A 23155-nucleotide genomic window follows, 5' to 3' on the forward strand; every position below is an offset into this window, starting at 1 on the left:
CGACATCCTTCATATATCCGGCCATCATGGGTCGGCATTTATTATCCAATTACTCAAAAGAATGGAGAGAGAATCCAGCATTGGCGAGCTTCATCGGCTGTCGCTTGAGCTATCGCAAACATGGGCAAGGTAAATGCTGTATCTGTAGATACCATGCCGTTTCATTACCTGTTGCTGCCGATCGGAAGTTCTCCAGTTCTCCAGGTCCTTGTAAATCAATGCAGTTTAGTATATTCTGGGGTAGAACCTAGGATAGTGATAGATTTCGGCATCTATATATGACATATTGGGCCCCAGGATTTTCAAATTTTATCGGTTCCCTCAATACTATCTGCAGTAGTTGCTATCTACAAATCAGATCTCTGTCATGGCTGACGAGAAAAACGGCGACTTACCACTGAAGGAGGACGATGTGATGACTGACAAGAATGGAGGTCTTCATCTGACCACTGTTGGTGCTGATGTTGATCTCTCCGAGATGTTCGGGGAAGACAGACAAAAGAAAGAGAAAGAGCTTGTTCGCAAAATCGATCTTAGGATGATGCCATTGATGATGTTGATCTGTAAGTTTGCACTCAGTAAGTCTAACTGGTAATGCTCAACAATATCCAGATATTCTCAACTATCTCGATCGTAACAACATTGCCACGGCACGCTTGGGCACTTTCGAAGAAGACTTGGGTCTGCACGGAACACAGTACAATACGATCATCTCGATTTTCTTCGTTGGCTACATCCTAACCCAAATTCCAACGAATATGATCTTGAACAAGATGCGTCCATCGATCTTTCTTCCAGTGATAATGTGCTTGTGGGCTGGTGTAAGTGCTGCCACAGGTGCAGTGCAGAACTACCCGGGGATGATCGTGCTGCGATTTGTTCTAGGCTTCGTCGAGGCTCCTTTCTTTCGTAAGTTTGATGCATTTCTATGCATATTTGAGTCAATCTGACATTTTTCCAGCTGGTGCTCTATACCTCTTCAGTTCCTGGTACACGAAGCGCGAGCTTGCAAAGCGCATATCTATTCTTTATGCCGCTGGCCAAATGTCAGGTGCATTTGGCGGTCTCCTCGGCAGCGCTATTATGTCTGGAATGGATGGAAAGGCAGGGCTTCCCGCGTGGAGATGGCTGTTCATCATTGAAGGTGTAGCCACTTTCCCCGTGGCTGCCATTACCATTTGGGTTCTTCCCGATTACCCCGCTACCACCAAGTGGCTCTCCGAAGATGAGAAGAAGCTGGCCGTCCTGCGACTTGCTGAGGAGGCGAACCAGGAGGATGACCGATCCGATGTCTCATCATGGGACGGGCTAAAAATGGCATTCGCGGATCCGGCCTTGTACTTGATCTGGTTCATGCAACTCGGTCTTAACACAGCAGCAGCATTCATTAACTTCTTCCCATCAATCGTCGCTACTCTCGGATATGGACAATCTACGACTCTGTTGCTATCCGCGCCTCCATATGTCTTTGCGGCCATTCTCGGCATCTGCAACTCATGGCATAGCGATAGCACAAAGGAACGATACTGGCACGTTGTCTGGCCTCAGGTCTTCTGCAGCATAGGTTTCATCATATCCGCTTCCACGATGAACCTCGCTGCACGCTACACCTCTACGTTCCTCATGATGTCAGTTTACGGCTCGTTCGGTTGCATTCTCTCTTGGGTATCTACCAGTCTACCACGTCCACCGCCTAAGCGAGCCGTGGCGTATGCCGTCGTCAACGCCGGATCTAATTTGGCCTCCATCTATGCCTCATACTTTTATCCCAAGTCGCAGGGTCCGAGGTATTGGCAGGCAAATGTAGCAAATGTTGCTTTTTCGGGAATGTGTATAATTCTCGCGACAACGTTGAGGTTCTGTCTCAGTAGAAGGAACAAGGAACTTGATACTGCGGCTCAAGAGGACATTCACGCCGGGATCACATGCCAACACGGAGGGTCCAAGGCGGCTCGGGTTGCGGCAAAGTGGCAGTGCGATCCTGAGTATCGTTACACTTTGTAAGGTCAGTGTATCAAGTATCATAGTGTGCAGCTGGAGATTCATTTCCCAAGAGGGCCAGTGGAAGCAATAGATTCGTACGTAGATCAGGCAGGCATGTACCAGTGCTATGTGTCGTGATATACCCACCGAATATCAGATTTCGTATCAAATACAACATCACTCTATGCTGTAGCACCTAGCTACGCAACATGCACATTGGACCCGTATGCAGGTTCTTAGATTTACATGAGGCTCGAATACACGTTCGACTCTGCGTACAAATCCAGAAGGAGGTATTCCAGTCTACATTCCAGTCAACGGTCCCCTAACCCGAAGGGGAAACCCTTTTCCCATTGGTTGTACACGACTTCATGAAACCAATCATTTTTGATAAACCACATTCATAGAGGCTCTGATGTATCATTGATACGACAGGTTCATGCACTTCAAATCATTTGCGTGATATTATGACCTAGAGGCACCAGGTTGGCCTACTACCTCAACCTAGCCTATAGTTACTTCATTCAATGCGAAAGGACATGACATATACAATGCTGTGCGGCCAAGTCCGAATATTTACTATACCACTTTACGTGCTATATGTATATCAGCCGACCTATGTGATCCAACACATTGTTGCTTATGTAGATCTGTGAGAGTTCTTTTATTGAGTTTGTGCAAACATGTTTGTTTGGAACTACTCAATTGCTAAGTAGAGAGAAGGCACGGTTCCCAATGGGCTGTTAGAGAGAAGGCTAATAGAAACCACGATGCTGCCTTCATATATACTCAACAACTATTGGGAAGCGAGGCCTGGCATTGGGAAGGATTGTTTTCCAGACTCGGAGTTGTGGGTGCAGGAGTTTTTGGACTGTTCTTTTTCATGATCACAAAAAGCGAATGTTCGAACTGAAAGACTAATAGATTAGGTAGCCAGGACCGAAGCCGCCCTTGTATACTCCGTACTGTGGTATCACTCAGGCCTGTTTTTTTTTGGAACAAGGGGCCGTTAGCATTGGACAGAATAAGTGTAGCTGGTAGTAATAAGTTTGCCAACCCGCAGACGTCGTACCTAAACACTTCATTTCCATCAGCCTAAGCTCCCCGACCTATGGATTGTTTGCAGGATCGCAACAACACAGCCAGGGGAAGAATGTCGGCATTGCACATTCTGGGACAAGTCCCAACATTTAACAGGGTGTCGGACTGCATTGTGTCTTTACGAAGAGGATTTTCCACTAACCCGGAAAGAACTCGACGTATCTGCACTGTCCAGTACAATCCCATGTCGATTCCCAGGGTTAACCGTGCGGCCTGGTCATCCATGCCCACTCCTACCAACAAAACGACACATCGATAATCATAACGCGCATCTTGTCATTCGCGCACATTCTCACCCAGGTACACAATTCAAACTCTATACCGAGTACTTGTACTGAACTTTATTATCTTTTCAATTTCGCTGGATCAGCTCGCTTTCCTCACTACTGATAAGGTCCCCGCGAAACGGGCCTTCTAGCCACCCATTAGTGGGCAAACCAGGCGTCCTGTGCATGAGCTTCACCTCGCTGGAGTAAGCCCTAGGTACTCTTTCTGTAAAGGACCATCGTAGGAAATCATATAACTACCCCTCCACCACTTGGTTTTCCCTCGACTTTCCACGTTCTTCCTCACGATCGCCAGCATGGTCCTTCACCTTTTACTGGCGCCCCTCGCTTTGTTCACGGTCTATCGACTTTGCAAGCTGAGCAAGAATTATGCTGCTGCGCGGAAATATCGCCTTCCAATAATCATTCTGCCCTGCTCCTTCGAGGACGCTTGGTGGATTCTCTTGCGGCCGTACTTTGCTTGGGTTCAAGGCTTACCCTGGGGTTTTGGGGATTGGTATGTGTACACGGAGATGGGTTGGCCACAAGTGGATACAAACAAGACCTCGCTTCGACTGGGGGATAATTTCGTACTCTGCGCCCCGACTGCCAATCAAATCGTCACTTCCTATCGGCCTGCAATCGATACTGTTTTCCGAGATCACAAGAATTGGCCTCAGACAGACTCCCAGACGCAGATGTTCATGGTCTATGGGCAGAATGTCGCATCAACAAACGGCGTAGATTGGCAGCGACATCGCAAGATAACGTCCACCGCATTCAATGAGAACACCATGGTTCAAGTGTGGGAGGAAGCGATCAAACGCACTGCGGAGCTGGATCTAAGTGTCGAGAGTGAGCGCTCGCTTGGGAGACTTCGCTCCTCCATAGAAGTGCTTGCGATGCGGGTGCTGGCTCAGGTGGCTTTCGGTGAGAAAAGAGCACTGAACTCGATTCCCCCGGGCCATCGTCAGTCGCTGATGCAATGTCTCGGTTTCATTCAAAAGCACATCGTGCTCACCATTCTCTTCAGTGGCCTTAAGGCTCCCGACTTCCTCCTCCCGAAAAAATTACGGAAGCTCAAGGTTTCTGTTGCTGAATTTCGTCAATACATGGAAGAATCCCTAAAGCGTCATTTGGAAACCACAAGCAAAGGTTCCACGACCACGAAGTCAAAGAGTCTACTCGAATCCATGGTACGAGCAAATGAAGCAGAGAAGCAGTTGGTAGAAGGGGGGCCAGGAAGGGTATCATATCTGAGCGACTCCGATCTGTATGGTAATCTTTTCGTTTTCAACCTCGCAGGCTACGAGACAACTGCTTCGACCCTCACATTTGCCTTACCGTTTCTCGCCACGAATCCTAACGTGCAAGAATGGGTGTATGAGGAGCTCAAAACGCACTATATCAATTCGTCTAGCCGTGAATATGCAACCGTATATTCCAAGCTTGTTCGATGCCTGTCGGTCATGTACGAAGCCTTGCGTCTGGCAAGTCCCGCGCCACTTCTTGTTCGATCCCCACGCAGCCCAATGGAATTGCCCATAATTACGAAAACAGGTCCAGGCTCCATAACTGTCAACCCTGGAACCTTGGTTGGCGGCCATTTCTACGCCGGGCATCTGTCGCCTGACTGGGGCAGCGATGCGGAGTCCTTCAATCCCAGACGCTTCATCCTCAAGTCCGAGTCAGGCGAGGAGAGCTTGGCCGTTCCCGAAGGCAGATTATTCGCACCCTGGATTTTCGGTCAACGTGTGTGCCCGGGGAAGAAGTTCAGTCAGGTGGAGTTCACAGCCATTGTAGCCCAGATCTTTGCGAATTACCGGGTCAAAGTGATACAAAACACCAATGAAAGCGCGGAGGAGGCAAACCAGCGTATGATGGGTATTCTCAGTGACAAATACTTCAATATTAGTACGCATCTCAAGCAGCCCGAGGCTGGCGCGCTTCGATTCGAGAGGCGCGATGAAAAATCTTAAACGAATAAATGAATAAACGAATGACGAGCACATGCATTGCGTGTCAAAGCAGTCCAACATTGATGGTCTATTGGTAGAAAAAAGAATAATAAAACATCATATCTTACAAATCGAAATTCATTGCATCATGTCAGTGTTGTTAGCAATCTAGGAACCGCTTGGTTCAGCTCAGCCGCCAAAGATAGCAGCAATAGCCTCTCCCAATCCTTCACCACCGCCGCCGCCCTCTATGGCCTCACCAACGCCTCCGAAATCGATTTCACCAAAGTCACCACCACTCATACCGTAGTCACCTTCGCCGTAGCCGTAATCACCGGTTCCAAAGCCATAATCTCCCCCACCGCCACTAGCATCACCATACCCATAGTCACCACCGCCGCTGCCCTGTGCCCCATAATCTGCACCACCGCCACTGGCATCACCATACCCATAGTCACCTCCACCGCTCCCCTGTGCTCCATAATCGCCCTGGCCCCCCTGATTATTCCCATCTTCACCATATTGGCCGATAGCATCGCCAATATCGCCCCACACCTTTCCCGAGCCACCACCGCCGCCTCCGTTCATCTTCTTCTCGATCTTTTTCCTGACCTGCTTCTTGACGAACTCAGCACCCTTCTTGACGTACTTGTCAGACTTGCTGTTGGGGCTGCTGGAAAACAATCCCCTATCCCCTGCGAGCCCCCCATCGCCAGCAAGATTTGCCGGGAGTTCTGCAGGATCGATGGGCCTGGAGGATGTGACGGAGATGTCTGGAAGTGAGATGTTCGACTTGTCGTAATATGAAGCTGCGAGACCTGGTTGAGGGGAAGTGGAGGGTATTTGCGGTTGGCTTAGGGCGTCTGGATGGTTTAGAGAGGAATAGGGACCGCGAGGCATTGCGAGTGGTGTGTCGGCTTGGAGTGTGTTGAGGTTCGGTTGGGTTGATGATGCACCGTTGGGTGAGGATGGATATGGGGCTTGTGATCGAGGTTCAAGGGCCGGTGGGCACGGAGCGTTGGCGATACTGCTGCTGCTATTGCTGCCAGCGCTACCACTGAGGTTTGTGTGGATTGAACCCGGACTGGAAGCCCCGTATGAGGCTGCTGGCATGTGTACTTGGGGTGTTCGTTGGGAAGGAATGGCTTCTGGGCCTGGCGATAGACGGTCGGTACGACCTGAAGGGATCAGGATGGCCGGTGATGCATGTGATTGGACTGCTGCCATGTTGTAGGTGTTATTATACGGCTGTATCAGAAGATCTTGAATCGTCTGGACGGTTGATGCTTTGAATGCAGACGGGTAGTTAAGATTTTGGATTATTGATGATCGAGATAGATGTGTCTTCGGCGTGGAATGGTTAGTGATATATATTTGATGTTTCTGGCAGGACGTAACAGTATGCTTCCCGTGCCTGGCGCTCTTGTATGCAGCCCCCTCGTCATCTTATTTTGAAAATAGCGTCCTTTGAGCACAGTACTCCATATTTTCTCCAAAAGGAGTAACAGTGATGGTGGTGGCTGGGCTTGGAGCGATGCATGCTAGAGAAGCTTGATGCGATTAGAGTGAAGATCAAAAGCCCGAAATGCGCAATCACAGTCACCCATATGCAGAGGCTCGCGAGATGAATCGGATTAGGGAATAAAGTTGAGGAGAGATGCTTGAATGTAGGGCATAGGTCGCCTTAGCGCAAGGGCCGATCACATTGCACGATTACTGCCTAGACGGGGAAAGTTGCTCGCGGGGACCAGCCGAACTTGCAAACCAATTGGTCCATTTCTTTTGATTTCGGACTCCTTAGGGGCTGAAGCCTTTTCATCTCAACCCACTTGTAGATGAGGCACGGACATGTCCATCAGAAGGCGCATGTTTGATGTTTGTCGCGCGGTGTCGCGGGTTGTAATCGGACGACGTCATAGGGATAGGGCAACTCACAAGAATCTACCTAGAAAGTGGATTATGGGCCCATCATTACGAGGTACTTTAAGACATCTCAAACCCACTTGAATCCCTTGGATCCCAACTACTAGTAAGCTTTCTAGATATTGTCGTTACGCTTGGACTAAATCATCGTCTCTGGGTCATGCTTCAATGACTGAGCGTGGTCTTGGGTGAGCTCGTGATCACGTGATTAGCTCCGCTGCCATCCAATGTCCCTCTACCTGTTTGGTATGACTATTCTTACTGGCTTACGTTTCTTTTTCGACTTTGACGTTGTGCGCTCCATGCTGGGGTTTTCTTGCTGCACAAGTTGCACAAAGTCCGCCTACAAGTACGAGTAACTAGGTACTTACTGTATACGTGCAGCATGTACCCTACCTTCCAAGGTACGAATACCTACAAGTACGAGTAACTATCCTTCTTACCAAAGTAAATCATGACAGCCCTCACAGGGGGTGGAAAAGAGGTCTTCCGAAGCAATATCCATGAGCCATGCAACCGCTCCCCACAGTCAAGTTAAAGATCATCGAGAAGACAGGCCGAAATAAAAAGGCAGTGGAGTCCCCGCAGATCCACCCCAAAAGCCGAGGTCTGTGCCCTAATTGCAGCGGAGAAATATTAGCGGAAGGACAAGGCAGGGCAATTGGTGCGAGGCAGCTCAATTGTTGTTTCTATCCGTATCATGGCATGGTTACGAGTATTATTCCTTATTAGACTTCGGTCTATCTAGCTTCAAGGTAGAACGTTCTTCCACCTACAAGTAAATCATGGGTACCCCATCATGTCCCAAGGCGTATAAAGTACTGGTGTCGGCGGGAGAGGGGTTTTTGTCAAGGCTGCTGCTACTACTTTGTAATTTGAAATCATTGAAAGCATGCGGTTAATCGCGACGTTAGCCATTGGCGCTTCTTTGAGGTTATTCGCAGGTGCCAGTCCCGTAAGCAGCGTGCCTTTGGGTGCACCAACAGCACAACTCCGCAATGGCACCATCTCTGGTGTGGGCTCTCGCCCACTCGATCAGGATTTCTTCCTTGGTATCCCTTACGCGCAGCCACCGGTTGACAATCTGCGGTTCCGAAACCCTGAATCCTTGAATACCTCTTGGTCCGGTGTTCATACCGCGGCTCGTTACTCGCCAGCTTGTGTAGGTTATGGTCCTTCACAAATGGGTTATAACGTATCGGAAGATTGTTTGTATCTCAATGTTATACGACCATCTGGGACTTGCGCTCAAGATAAGCTTCCTGTGGTAGTATGGATCCACGGCGGAGGGTGGGTGCAGGGTTCTGGGGTTGACTTGAGGTACAATATGTCGTTCATCGTGCAGCAGTCACAGGAAATGGGACAGCCAGTTGTCGCCGTAACGATCAACTACCGACTGAGTGCATGGGGTTTCCTTCAAGGATTCAAATCAGACTCCAGGTTGAGAGATAACGCAGGGAGCAACTGGGGTTTTAGAGATCAAAGATTAGCTTTGCACTGGATACAAGAAAACATCCAGGCTTTTGGAGGTGCGTGATTTGGTCTGATTTCAGTGGGCATGACAGCTAATCATCACACAGGTGATCCAGATAGAGTCACTATCTGGGGGCAGTCTGCAGGTGCTGCATCAGTCGGCATGCACTTGCTTGCGTACAACGGTCGCAACGACAACTTGTTCCGGGGTGCAATCATGGAGTCCGGGAATCCCATATTAGTTGGAGCGATGAATCGTACTTACGAACCGCTATTCCAAAATCTGACCGAACACGCTGGATGTCAGGATGCCCCAGACCGCCTTCAGTGTCTGCGAGATCTACCTTTCTTGGAGCTCAACGATATTGTGAACACGACACAATTCTCCGGCTCGTGGACACCACAGATCGATGAGGACATCGTTGCAAGATACTCGAGCGATCAGGTCTCTCAAGGTGCCTTCGTCAAGGTACCAATCATTGTAGGCGCCAACTCAGATGAAGGGACGGGTTTTGCGCCGAAAGGCTTGAACACCTCTAAAGAGTTCCTGAATACCTTAACCAGTAAGCCCAATTTCCCTAGTCTATTGCGTTTTGTGATAGTAGAGCCTAATCATATCAACAGCTGGCTCCTCGGCGATGAATGAAACAATTGCCCAAGAGATATTGAAGGCGTACCCATTGGAGTCTCCAGACAACGATTTAACCAATCTCGGGCCCATCGACTTCGTACCACCAGCGTACCCGTATGGTCTTCAATATCGACGAACGACAACATACTATACGGACCAAACATTCGTCGCGAACCGTCGGCTCACGTGCCGGACTTGGGCTGCCCTCAACCTCCCATCCTACTGCTTCCGCTTCAATGCAATTCCTTCCTGGGCTACGCCTTACGATGGCGCAACCCACTTCGTTGAAGTTGCATTTGCGATGAAAAATCTCGACGGTGTAGGGTATCCGCCTGTGAGGACTCCTCCTTTTCAGGGTCTTTCCCAGAGCTACAAACAACTGTCAACTCTTATGTCTGGCGATTGGGTAAGCTTCGTCAACCATGGCGACCCAAATGCCTGGGATAGAAGAAGGGTCTTGGAGGGCTTGCAAGACGTTGTGCCTGTTTGGGGCACGTATAGTGTGGATAATGAGAGATTGTTTGTTTATGAAGGTAATGTGACGAACAGAATGGAGGATGATGTGTGGAGGAGTGAAGGTATCGATCTCATCAACAGTCTTAACAAGGTCGTCTACGATCGATAATGGCTGCCAACGGTCGATGAGGATGCGGGATCAAAAGCAGGCATTGTCGCCGCACAGACAAATATGGCATTTCTTCCATGGAGTCGTCGAGGTTATTCTTCTAAAACGAATCTTATGCAGAATAAAATCTGGGGCTACCGTTACTGGAGTAGCACGCCGATGTTTCAAACTTTTCATTGATGAATGAGGTCTAATTCAATTTGGCATTTGACCTATTATAAGCATTACGGCTTGAATCAGAGGCTATGCCGATTGGCATTGTCACTTTTCTGTTCGGCATTGCTGTCCTTGATCTACACCTGTCATGGCCGGTTTTTCCATTGTTAAAAAGTTGATTTATCGTGTCTCATGATTTCCGCCTCGGACCAACCAAACGGGTTCCAGTCCGCAATATTGTTGTTTCAAAAGATGCATCGCATCAGTCGTAAGGCTGTGCTGGATCTCGTCTAAAGGGTCAATCGACCCAACCTGTGGGCGTCAATTCTTCGCTTTGACAAATATCAACTACCTACACTCTAACCATAGTAGGCGCTTCACTACGTGATCCAGTCTAAAGAATTTTGGTAGAACCGAGTGCGCATGTGATCTTTGTGTCGTTGGCGTTTTATTGAGGCCGTCGACGGCCCCGGTGTGTGTGTACACATTTCAGTCTCCGTGTCATGTTTCAACCCGATTATAAAGATCTCCGGTAACCCAATTGGCCCATTCTAGTTGCTCATAGTGATCTTTTTAGGTCACGACTACGCTTCTGTGGCAAGGAAACAACTCACTGCCCAATGACCTTTCCGACGCGTAAACGGCTCGATGTTCCAGATCTAGACGACGCTGATTAAGAGTCCTCTGAAGTTCATGACTTCACCTTCCAACACCGACCGCACCTGCATGATCGTCCTGTGTAACATTGGCCCTTGTGTGGGCCCACCAAGTCGCTTTGACTGTTCTAAGACCTGCATCCTCTTTTATTCAATCCTCGATCCTATGAATTATTGAGGTATCCACTCGATTCCCAGGGATTTGATTTTTTTCTATTAGGCAACCTTGGCTTCTCATAGAAGAGGCGAAGCTAAGTTACCAACTCTGACGGGAGCGACGCAGGCACCGAGAAATGGAGAACGATCGCATGCACGCTCTAACAATCGATCTCCCCATATGCTGCATTTACTGTGTGAGTTAACGAACATCTAGTGTGTGCGGAGTTGAACTCGTCGCACGATGGGAGCGGGATCCCGGCATTCGTTTCCCTATAGCGCTGAATAGTCCGGCGCAAACAACACCATCATTCGTAGCCATTGTTTGATACCTTCCATGCCTGGATCGGAACTTTTCTTGGGATACGGCGCATAATGTATCAATTTTCTTTAGTCGTCCGGATGCACGTCCTTCGCCTCTACAACCACCTCCAGCTGGGCGTCTTAAGATGGATGTGCCAAATTTCCTACGCGCACTCTGCTGTCGTTCGATCGCTCGTTCTTCTATTTTCTTTTTTTTTTTTGCAATGATATTGCGATAGTCATCTGCTTTCCAATCTATCTTTCGCGGCCGACTAGATGTCGTAGCTACAACCGTGTTGCAGCCAGCCAGGAGCACCCATCGCGAAACATTAGGTCTTTCTTCTATCCCCACACCAAACTACCATAGTCCCAGCACGTCCAACTATAGTCACGATCTTGATTTCCTGTCTTTTTCTCTTTGGAACTTCGACTTCATATGCATCTTTGTTCCAAATCACCCTTACCTTACTAGGGGTAACTGCTTTGAATTGCAGTCGACTACACAGTCCATCTGCAACCATGCCTATACTGTTACGGTACGAAGTACCAAAGCAGGATGTGAGAGTTGTACAGAACTTGAAAGCACCGAAGCATGCGCGGTACTACTCTCGAGCTCCTCTTAACTCACCGGCTACTTCTAGCTATCCTTCCACACCCAACTATCCGCCAACTCCAGGCTACCCGCCAACCCCAAGTTACCCGCCTACTCCAAGTTACCCGCCTACTCCAGGGTACCCGCCTACTCCAGGTTATCTAGCTACTCCAGGTTATCCAACTACCCCAAGTTATCCGCCTCCTACAAGCCATCCAGCAACTCCTGGTCCTCCAGCAACTCCAAGTTTTCCATCAACTCCACGTCATGGCGCGAGCTCGAACTATCCACCTACTCCAATCCACTCAGCCAGCCCAACCCACCCGGCTACTCCAAATCAATCTTCAAGTCCAAGTCATCCAACAACTCCTGGTTTCCCTGATACGCCTGATTTCTTTTATTCAGAGAAACGGTTCTTGGTGGAGCCAGACGTTGGGGATCAAAGAAAGAGTATATACAGAGCATTACCATCGCCTCCTACAACGACAAAAAGAGTTATCAAAAAGATGCGATTGTCCGCCTTTCTTTCTTTTGCGAGCTCAGCCACTAGTTTTGTGTTGACTCTTTTGTTTGTGTTAGCCGGACGGGAACCTGGTATGCTAGATGACGGATTCATGATTTCTGTAGGTAAATATTGTACAAGCTTGAAGCAATAGCGAGTAACATGAAAACCAGGTCAACGCTTCAAAGCTTGGTCAAGACATCATTCGCTTCGAGCCAGCTACAATCTCATCACCAGCTCTATTGACTCGGCAGGATTCGAGCCTTTCGGAACCCACAATGCCAGGTTATGGGGTGGATCCGTCTGATCGCTTGACAATGCTGCTAGACCCTGTCTTGAATAACATCACCAACAGCGGGAGTCAAGGTGTCGGGGATCTTATCAACGAGGTGATTGCAAAGGTAGTATCTTCTGCCAAAATGAGAGATCAGTACCTGCTTTATCTTGAAACAATCTGTGAGGGTGACTCCACAGTCGACAAGTGTACCTCTTACCAAGATCAATCCTCCGGTAAGCTGCAGAAATTGTTCATGCCAACGAACAAGTTGTAAAACTAATCGTACACGACAGGATTTCATGCGATAATGAACAACCTTAAATCTTCTATGGTTGTTGGCCAAACCAAGATATCCGTACCTCTTCTCGACCAACTATCTACTTCTCTCAGTAACATCTCATCTGCTATATCAACCCTCCGGATGTGTGTCTACGGTTTCCTCGTTATCTCACTTATCTGGTCCGGGATATCGCTTGTCGCCTCTATTCCCGCAATCTTCTTTCCACAGTCTCGACTCCTCATCTACTTCAATCTCGTAGCGCCTATAATTGCATCTTCGTTTCATTTCCTCGCGGCCGAAATCCTCACCGCACTTATAGTCGGTATCAATGGCTTTACTGCCGGCTTCGGACAGGCAGTTGGCCTGGTCGTAGGTCAAGGAAGCGGAGCGTTGTTATTTGCATGGCTGAGCTGGCTGTTTGTATCCTTTTCCGCGGGATATTGGATTGCTGTGTGGTTCGTTGAGGTCAGGTTGTGGGCGTTTGTCCGGCGAGAGCGAACGCCTAGCCAGAGGGGTGATTGGAAAGGAATTAAGAAGGAGGTCAAAAGCGACTTGAAGGGACGTAAAGATATATGAAATCGCCCCGAATTGTTGAGGTACATACCTTCAAACATTTTTAAGACATGATTAGATACGGGATTGCGGAACGTGTCTTTTTCTTTCGACAGACTGGTCATTTTCGCTACTGAACGACGGACAAAATTTGTCTCGAAGTTTGCCATCGGACGTGTAGGTCCAAACAGCTATATACCCAGAATTCAATGCTTTCTCCAGTTGTTCCTTCCCAGTATCAAAAATCACTACTCTATCCAGCGTCGTCCATTATGCCTATGTCTACGTATCCCAATGCGGCAGCCTTGTTTCCTGCGTTATCTGTAGTCTGAACTCCTGATGAAGTGAAGGCTAGAACTACGGAGGCAATAGGAGCCACATCGAGAGAACTCGGTCCAACATCTCGATTTCAATAATTCAATCTTGTCCCTCGACTAAGATTTACGGCGTGGGGACCTTGTCAACTGCAGCCAGCAACGTTCGTCCCAGCTCTCTACATAGCATCCTGCGGACAAAAAGGTATAGTGGTCTATTATCGTGCATGACAATAATTCAGCTTCCGTATGGGAATGTATATTCTTGATTCTAGGTGGGGCCACGATGGAGGTGATACTCAGTGCTCATAATCAGACGAGGTGGGTTCGGTGACATAAATTCTAATGTAGCAAGATTTAACAACTTGGGATGCACAGTGACACAACTTAGACTTTATCGCCGTGGATTGCTGCACTAATTTCTATATCTAATGCTACACCACAGTTCTGTGACATTGGCTCAGCGTGCTATTGTCAAGGATAGCATTGCTGTAACTGTAACAAATTTGCGGGTATACTCGAGCAAGATTATGGCTACCCAACAGCTTTAACGACCTCCCTCACGACTTCTTCGAGTCCCTGTAGCTTCAAACCTAATAGATCATTTGCAAAGGTCTCTCTATCCGCCCAGTCGCTAGCTACAATACCGTGGACGGCGACAACCTCTTCTCGGGCATCAAAATCACCCTCCAGCATCTTCGGCCTTGCAACCTCCAGGAGTTTCTGACTATCCTGTGGAATTTTTTCGAACTTATCTCCTGTAACCTTTTCCAACACCTCGGTGATCTGGTTCTGCGTTACATGGTGGCTGTGGACATACAATAACTTGTTTGCTGTTTCCTTTGGACGCTCAAGAACCCGAACCGTCGCGTCGGCGATGAAATCCAGTGTTGAGTTCGAAAAGTAGATGTCTCCTCCGTCAAGGACATAAACCTTCCTGTTCTTGACATCAAACTTCAACAATTCGCTTCCAAGACCCCAGTCAAAGAAATGGCCAGTAACAAGGCTCGTCCAGGTAAGTTTTTCTCTTCCCTCTCTGTCCCGTTCTTGCAGGGAAATTAGATATTCACGAACGCCCCTCTTGCCGTCCATCAATGGGAGGATTTGGTTTGTGAGTTCATCCGCAGAATCGCAGCTGCCGAAGTCAGCGGGGATGACACGCTTAACGTTGCTTTGGAAGGCGGCATCGATGAACTTTCGCTGCTCGTCGACAAGGGAACCTGCGATTGCGGTGACGACTGCATCAATGGCGTGCTCGTTGAACAGTTTAGCGAGCTCCGAGACGTTGAGGTCGTCTGGCACGGTGATCACGTTTGTTCCTGGGTAGACGGACTTGGACGACTTTCGGTTGATAACGAAAGGTGTCAATGTGGACGAGGCTTTGAAGGCTTTGAGAATAGATGGCCCGAGATGGCCTGAAGCGCCAACTAGTGCGACGTTCTTGATTGACATGCTGGAATGATGTTGTTTCAAAGCTTTTGGTGAAATGTGTTTCCTGTATAATGATCTCTATTGTTCAATCTTAGCTCAACAGCTAGACGGAGGGAGGCTCCTTTTGTAGGCCTACCGCTGATATCCGATGTAGTCACTACGAGTATTCCGATCGGAGTCAGATTCACAGGGCGTACCTTCAAATATGGAAAGATTAGATTTACCTAACGAGATTTAATTCCGCAACATACTCCGACGCAAGATGGAACTATTCGAAGGTGAGTGCAGGATACAAGTTTTCGTTATGTTGCGGGGTCCCCGATTGACGTATTCTGCCCGCCAGTTCGCGCATTCGTCCCGCTATTCTCCTGTGGGTCGCGTCACGGGATTTACTTTCCGAGGTGGGTAGAGTGAAGGGACATGAGGCGTAAGACACGATTCTATATTGGTAGTAAACAACAAATAATAGTTATGGTGAAATATGATAAACAAATGCAACAAATGTAGACTTTGTTTAGACATGATGCAGTTAACATTGCCCACCAAGGACCTAGGTCGGTACATATACCTAGAAGGTACAACAGAATAAATGGTATCATTAAATAACATTGTCGCAACTCGCTTTACTACAGGCTTCCATCACTTCTACACATGTCCGCTACTCCAGGTAGGTGATCAATCGCCCCATTTTTCAATCTGCTAACCAGTTGACCGCACGAACTGGTTACATTGCGCTATTCGTAGTATATAGATGGGAGTGTAGACGACTAAGTACATACATCTGACACGCTTTTGTCCGCTTCGTCCGCTTGCGACCTCACAATCAGAATCGACCCATCTCAACACCGACCCATGCCATCAGCTGAAGCTATTCATCCAAGTGCATTTTCACCCTGCATAGCCTGAAGCAATAGCAGCATGCCTTCCATCCGCTATCGCCCTCGAGCCTTGAGTCAGCACCAGCTCCTGGGCGTCGTCGTCATTGGCAGCAATGAACTTTGCTGCACAGTCAGACCATATCTCCTGATATACCTGGTAGCGCAGATCTATGGCCCCTTCTACCATCAAGAACGCCATCTCTTCCCTTGACTCCATAACATACATCTTGCAACGGTTCCAATCTCTTTCTTGTCGCGTTGACGAGATCGACCGTATCCTCTTCATACAAGTATCCAGTATGTCGATAGCGCAATCTATGGTTTCCTCCTATGTGCGCTCACTCGGTTCGGTCAACTTTCATTGACGCCTTCCTACGCCAAAATTTCCTTTGGCTAGGGCGTAATTATCACGGTATCAATTGATGCCATTTATGGGTAGATCCTCATATACTAACCGTATGAGTCACACATTGCTGTGACTTCATGACCAGGACCCAAAGGTATGTGGCAGATGAACGTCGTGCACAGTGACTACGTAATGATAGAACGTACGGTCGCTACTATGCCAACTAACCAATTAGGCCCTTTGATCTCCAAAACAAGGCCTAAAAGGGGAGCAAATGAGTCCGCAAGATCGTCATCAAGAAGATGATTTGCGTACGCCGTTGGCAGTTCTTCGCTCTTTTGGTGGCCTTTAGACGTACTCTCTGTTTGAGCTGTCCAATTTGTTTTTGGCCAAGTGATTTCGCCCCACAGATAATTGTATTTTTCTGCATTGGACATAGATGCTTCTTGTAATACAGTCCGCTCCGGGGTGTTACTTTATCTGTCCACGAAAGACATCTTGACTTGACTTTATCTTCCCCGACTAAGATCTGTGTACAAACTTCTTCGAACTTCTTCTTCATACATGAACTTCGAGTCAGGGCTCATTGGGTCTTGCAGTGCTGATACAGGCCTCTCAATCGCTTCGCAAAGCGAGTGCACGAGTTCGGGGTGCATTTCGTTGACTTTTGCAAGGAGTAGTGGCACGAATTTGGAGGACCCTCCTGGAAGTTTCGCAAGGAGTGAAGTCATCTGAGTGAGGTAATCAACCGGGCCTAGTTCGAACTGAGAAGTAGATATCGTAACGAAGTGCAAAATATCTGCAACAGCGCATGCAATATCAAATAATTTTTCAGTCTATAATGTTAGTAAAAGCCAGTGAACGAAGGTAATGTGTAACCTACCATTCCGACACCATGCACCTGCAGACTAGCGATTGGCAGTTTCATAGCCAGCACTGTTACATCTCGTGCAAGCATGATTGGGTATCTAAACGTTAAACATTCGAAGACAGACTCACTCGAAAGAAAACCAAAACGCGGGAACAACTCCCACAACTTGACCTGGAGCCACAACTGCGAGACTCTAATGTTCGCAATCTGCTCGTTCGAGATCTCCAGAACCTCGGGTAATGCAGTGCGTACACTGCGTTCAAGTCCAAGTAACCATTCTTTGCTACAGTCCTGCCGTGATCCATTCCAGACGGCGAAGAAGACTTCGTCAAAGGGGCGGAACAGTGAAGCCAGATAATAGAGGCCGCGTTCATCAGTGTCATCCGCTATAGGTAATTCCTGAGTGGACTGCAGTGTAATGGGACGATTTTTTCGGATTCCATGAGATCTATCATTGTCAGATGGAACTCAACAAAAGATATTTTAGATTCGTACCGTTCTGATATCAGAAGAATCCAGAACAAACGTTCATGGATACTCTTGGAATACCATGCCTGATCGTCGTCGGATCTGAGAAGCATGAACAGAGTCGTGGCTTCCCGCAAGTAGAACCATCCCTGCCTATACTGCCCAAGTCCTGCATACGCACCGTACAAGAAGAATGAAATGAATATTGACTGCTTGCTCGGGCTCGTCAATCGTTCTGGATTGGAGATCCGAAGAGCTGCATTGAGGAGCTGTGTCCCGAGCTCGTGCTCTGAGGTATGGGACGACGTAAGCAATGCCTCGTCCAAAACTTTTCCGAACGTAACCACATAGGCACAGAAAGAGACAATGAATTGCCGGGAAAGAAGAGAGTCAGATGTGTGCTTGGCTTCGTCTCGTAGGACCTCTGTGGTTAGAAAAGGTACCACGGGGTGGATGCGGCTAAGGTACGCATCTATGCAGGCATCGATGGTGATCGTTTCGAGCCCGATGTTAGATCCAGGGGAAGGCGCCGGACTTTGCGCTGATTGCGCTCTTTCTGCATCCGAGGGACTCGATCCATTCGATGACTCCCGGTTCTGATTATTGCGCAATTCGTTCAGTACCGTAGCTCGGGCACCCTGGTTTCCACCTCTTTTCTGGGGTACCTTGAAGGAGCAGGTCAAATTGGCCGAGACGCATCCCGGACATGGCTGCAAACCGTTGCATTTTATCTTGCGGCGACGGCAGGCATCACAGGCTTGGGCAACAGTTCTTCTTGTAGATGGCGGGTTCATGAGTTCATCCGTATACTGCCATATCCATAGATGTTGTCAATTGATAGATGAGTGGTATTGCGGATGTGCACGTGATGAGATATAGGCCTCCGGATCGCGTCCCGCCAATGACATTATGGGACTAGCGGGTGCCAAGATTTGCCCACAAAGATTATCAAAATTATCGCGAACCCCAAGTTGACGATACTACTAACAACAGCCAGCAGCACCGGTCATCACTTTGCCGAGATCTGAGATCCAAGTCGTGATCGGAATTTAACCTTCAACAGCAACTCATTGCAAATCCAGCCTCAAAATGTCTTACCGTACGTTTGTCCCAGTCACCATCAACTTTCTACACTCTGCTAACTATTGAAATAGAGAAGAACGAGAAGGACTTCGGCGAGGGCCCCAAGACCCACCGTATCCGAATCACCTTGGTCAGTCGAACCTCATAAATTACCCATGCCGAGTCCACAATTAACGATATACAGACCAGCAAGAACGTCAAGTCTCTCGAGAAGGTCTGCCAGGAGCTCATTGAGCGCTCCAAGACCAAGGACCTCCGCGTCAAGGGCCCCGTTCGTCTGCCCACCAAGAACCTCAAGATCTCCACCAGGAAGACTCCTTGCGGTGAGGGTTCTAAGACTTGGGACACCGTTAGTATTCCTGCGAGACTACATTCCAATCATTTCTAACGCCTTCGTAGTACGAGATGCGCATCCACAAGCGTTTGATCGATCTTACCGCCCCCACTGAGGTCGTCAAGCAGATCATCGTCAACATCGAGGCTGGTGTTGAGGTTGAGGTCACCATTGCTGCATAAATGGACTGAAGCATAACCCGTGTAACATGGGGACAATCACGGTCGCTATGTTGCTGGGGTAAAACTCACGAAAAGCATGGAATAAGCGAGCCATATAGTACGCATTCAATTTGCGAAAAGCCAATATACATATGAGCTCCCCAATTTTGCATCACTATTTGACACCTCTTTTGTGATAGGCGTGAATTCTCCATTTTCGAGATTATCCGTTGCCAATGATCATGCTAACGAAATGTAGCCTGATCTGCATTGCTGTGACTATCTGGGGTTTATCGCGCTGCAGGTAAACGCATGACGCGGGGAAGAAGGTGGAGAAACGACCGCATCCAACTTTATTCATTCTCAATACGAGCTTGAACTGGGCATCATTGTCCCGAGTACCGAACCTTCAAGTGACAGTTTGCCGTGTGAATGTTCGGCAAAGACTTCATCGATCTACGATATAAATGTACAGTGATTAAACGGATCAGGATGTACCTACGTCGTCATCATGTTCCTCAACAGCAACAATTGGGTTCGGCATGCTCTGTCTATCTATTTGCTAGTTTGCCTTCGCACTGCTGCAGCATGCGAAACAGATGATGACTGCAGCCTCAATGGCATCTGCTCTTTAGAGACAAGCGCCTGCGTCTGCGACCCAGGCTGGCGATCCTCGGACTGTGGACATCTCGACCTCTATCCCGCAACACGATGGACAGGCTATAACCACACTAATGCTACGAGCCCGGATCATTACAGTCAGAAAGGCGGGAATTCATCTTGGGGCGGCCACATCATCCAAGATCGCCATGATAAAGGCCTCTATCACCTCATTACCTCCCAAATGGCTCGTGGATGTGGACTTGGTGGATGGCGCCCCTTCAGCACCATAATTCGCGCAGAATCGAGGGTTGGTCCTGCAGGACCATATACGTGGGCACAGGAACTATTCCCTACTTTTCATCACAACCCCACCACGATCTGGAGTCCGGCAGATGATGCATACTTGCTGTACTTCATTGGGCAGGACATGGAAACTGCGGATACATGCCGATCGCTTAAGATCCCCAATAATGTGTCCGTATCCAAATCGAGCGACTTGAGATCATGGACAGAGCAGACACTGCTTCTTATCAACCATACCAATCCCGCGCCGTGGCCATTGTGGTCAGAGGAGAATCCAACTTCGGAGATGGCGTTGGGCGTCGGCGATAGTGTTTTGTTTTCTGGCGAGAAATGGTCAGGTCCGTATGAGGAATTAGTGAAGATGCCCTGGAACACATCTCGGTATGGGGATCATTGGACTGAGGACCCATTCTTGTGGCGCGACAAGCGTGGACATTGGCATATGCTTGTCCACTGGATGATTGACATCACTGAGAGAAACGAAAAGTTCCCTAGAGTTGGTGCACATCTGTTCGCTAGAGAGTTGCAAGGCAACTGGACCTTCAAGCTGCAGGAAGCCTTCAATACCACGGTCAAGTTCAGCGATGGAACAAGCATTGATTACTATAGGAGGGAGCGACCGAAATTATACTTTAGTGACGACGGTGACTTGACGCCGCTCTATCTGATCAACGGTGTTCAGGAGTTCAACTCGAGTGGAAGTTATACATTAATTCAGCCTATTGGACCCGAAGGAGGAGTAGTCGATAGCGACTAAAATTAAAACGTATGTAGGATTACATATGAATTTAGGAGTGAAACGTTCTACTTCTCCAAGTGGTCCGCTTTCTCCGTTTTGACCTCGTCAATCGCAATTTTGTCCATAACGTCACCGTGTCCGTAGGGGTTAACGTGGGTGGATGCAAATTTGCGAGCAGAAACACCCTGCTCGAAAAGTGCGTCTAGCTCTGCATATGTCCTGTTCCTCGGTTCCGGGAGACGGAAGTAGACCCATATGCAGACAATACCGCAGGTGCCAGCCCAGAAGTATGCTGTCTTAGCTCCCCAATTCCAGTTCAATTCGCCGAGCTGGTAATTCTATGACATGTTAGACTTAGTTATGATTCAGGAGGGGTGAGAAAGTTACCGTAAGAACGTTGACGACAATGTTGGAGGTGTTGTATAATGCTCGAGCCATCACGATAGTCTTGGTCTTCAGCCTCGTGGAAGGGATTTCAGACACGAGCGAATAGGTAACGGGCCCAACGGTGAAGTCATAGATGAACACGAACAAGATGAGCATGCCACCGATGGCCCAATTGGAAGCCGCTGTTCCGCCGAAGCTCAGAGATCCAACGATGATAAGAATGACAAAGAGACTGCATGCGCCACTTAAATGGATCGTACGACGGCCAAAATGAGACATGAGGAACCATGAGCCCATAGTACCAACAAGGCCAAGAGCAAGTGAGATCATGGACATGTTGAACGACTGAATGGTCGGAAGGCCAGCCTTTTGCATGAAATAAGCACTGTAATAGTGTTAGCGGGGATCAGCGCCACGAGATCTATAGAACATACAAATATCCCATGATGTTCTGTCCGCAAAGTGTTTGTGCCCACCACGTGCAGAGCACAATCTCTGTCCTTCTGAGATCAACACCCTTGAAGCAGTCAAGATAGGATGTTCCCTGTTGCATTGTCTTTTCCATCTCGTTAGTGTGTTCGATCATAGCAATCGTCTCGTCGGCGTTGAAATTGGGATCTTTCTCAGGGGATGTAAGTCGAAGAAGAGCTGCACGAGCTGCTTCGCGATTTCCTTTTCGGATGTGCCACCAAGGGCTCTCGGGCGCAAAGAGAACTCCGAGTGCTATGGGTACAGGCCACATCCATTGAATCGCAAAGGGAATTCGGTATGCCCATTGGTCATTTCGGGTGACGCATCCTCGGTTTACTCCAGCGGCAATGAATTGACCCATGACCCAACACCTATACAGATCAATTCAAATCCATGGCATATCAGCTATGATGAGGACTTACATATTGACGAACGTAGTCAGGAGAGGTCGCAGCTTAACAGGACTAACTTCCGAAGCATACTGAGTTGTAATCGTCTGAAAGATTCCCCAGGGAATACCGCAAAAGACTTCTCCGATGACCAATGTCTGAATATTTGGCGCAAAAAACAGGATGAAGATGAAACCAGTCATAGCAATGAGAGATGTTATCATGGTCTTCTTGTAACCGTATCTTTCCTGGACGAACCCGCACCCCAAGAGGCCGATGACTTCACCGGCTCGAGCACCGTTGGACCTACCAGTTGTTAGACTTCAACACTCGAATCCCAACATTCGCGTATGCTTACAAGGCTGACTGCCAATTGGCCGGCACCGTCCACTTTCCGGTCTTGGGATTTTGTACTCCGTACTTCATGTTGAACTGGGGACTCCCGTAAAGTGAACCGAGCAAGGCAAGATCGTAGCCTTCCATGATGAGGGCACTTGACAAGACGACAGACCAGCCTACAGCCTTAGGATAGAGCTTGATGGCCTGGAAAAGTGACATCTGTTTTTCATCTGAAGCAGCGTGTTGGGCGTCGTGGTTTGCACCGACGCGATTGGCGGCTGACACTTGGTCGACATGATTTTCCTTTTCACTCGCCATCCTGAGAAAATACAATAATAATAAGGTATGTATGTAATCTAAGGTATGAATGTAAGAAGTTGGGCGAAAAGTAGAAAGACAGGATGGCAAAACATGCTTGTACGAGCTCACATGGCTGATTTTATAATAATTCTTACGGCCCAGCAGGGGAGACCGTATCGTCAAATCGAATGGTCCGCTAGCCCAGACCTTTCACCAGAATTCGCTAACCCACAGATCCACTTGTTTCTTCACCCTCATGTGCGCCCTCCACAGTGTCAGGGGCTTGGACGCGCCAGTACGTAAA

The 23155-nt window shown here is 48.4% G+C and overlaps 7 protein-coding genes across 7 annotated transcripts; 4 read left to right on the forward strand and 3 right to left on the reverse strand.

The window, feature by feature from the left end:
- Positions 1-415: 415 nt before the first annotated feature.
- BU24DRAFT_337364 (MFS general substrate transporter) lies at positions 416-2004 on the forward strand (the record flags this gene model as incomplete). Its single annotated transcript, XM_033523086.1, has 3 exons — positions 416-563; positions 676-909; positions 962-2004. The coding sequence occupies 3 exons, from the start codon at positions 416-418 to the stop codon at positions 2002-2004; spliced, it is 1425 nt and encodes a 474-aa protein (XP_033389852.1).
- A 1370-nt stretch (positions 2005-3374) lies between these two features.
- Positions 3375-5454, forward strand: BU24DRAFT_417152 (putative cytochrome P450). The gene has a single exon (XM_033526643.1). It carries the CDS (start codon positions 3668-3670, stop codon positions 5327-5329), a length of 1662 nt encoding a protein of 553 aa, XP_033389853.1. The 5' UTR covers positions 3375-3667; the 3' UTR covers positions 5330-5454.
- BU24DRAFT_417153 (uncharacterized protein) lies at positions 5455-6943 on the reverse strand. Its single transcript, XM_033526644.1, has one exon. The coding sequence runs from the start codon at positions 6533-6535 to the stop codon at positions 5498-5500; it is 1038 nt and encodes a 345-aa protein (XP_033389854.1). The 5' UTR covers positions 6536-6943; the 3' UTR covers positions 5455-5497.
- A 1180-nt stretch (positions 6944-8123) lies between these two features.
- BU24DRAFT_487920 (alpha/beta-hydrolase) lies at positions 8124-9960 on the forward strand (the record flags this gene model as incomplete). Its single annotated transcript, XM_033533506.1, has 3 exons — positions 8124-8760; positions 8812-9267; positions 9329-9960. The coding sequence occupies 3 exons, from the start codon at positions 8124-8126 to the stop codon at positions 9958-9960; spliced, it is 1725 nt and encodes a 574-aa protein (XP_033389855.1).
- Positions 9961-11435: 1475 nt separating this feature from the next.
- On the forward strand, positions 11436-13578 carry BU24DRAFT_417155 (uncharacterized protein). Its single transcript, XM_033526645.1, has 3 exons — positions 11436-12446; positions 12499-12835; positions 12896-13578. Exons 1-3 carry the CDS (start codon positions 11751-11753, stop codon positions 13456-13458), a joined length of 1596 nt encoding a protein of 531 aa, XP_033389856.1. The 5' UTR covers positions 11436-11750; the 3' UTR covers positions 13459-13578.
- Positions 13579-14130: 552 nt separating this feature from the next.
- On the reverse strand, positions 14131-15336 carry BU24DRAFT_417156 (NAD(P)-binding protein). The gene has a single exon (XM_033526646.1). The coding sequence runs from the start codon at positions 15198-15200 to the stop codon at positions 14283-14285; it is 918 nt and encodes a 305-aa protein (XP_033389857.1). The 5' UTR covers positions 15201-15336; the 3' UTR covers positions 14131-14282.
- A 1576-nt stretch (positions 15337-16912) lies between these two features.
- Positions 16913-22869, reverse strand: BU24DRAFT_340019 (uncharacterized protein; the record flags this gene model as incomplete). Its single annotated transcript, XM_033523214.1, has 9 exons — positions 16913-17239; positions 17287-17722; positions 17770-18551; positions 19471-19529; positions 21099-21303; positions 21353-21737; positions 21787-22194; positions 22246-22518; positions 22571-22869. The coding sequence occupies 9 exons, from the start codon at positions 22867-22869 to the stop codon at positions 16913-16915; spliced, it is 3174 nt and encodes a 1057-aa protein (XP_033389858.1).
- Positions 22870-23155: the final 286 nt, after the last annotated feature.

This window comes from Aaosphaeria arxii, assembly GCF_010015735.1.
Source record: "Aaosphaeria arxii CBS 175.79 unplaced genomic scaffold BU24scaffold_1, whole genome shotgun sequence".
Lineage (NCBI taxonomy): Eukaryota > Fungi > Ascomycota > Dothideomycetes > Pleosporales > Aaosphaeria > Aaosphaeria arxii.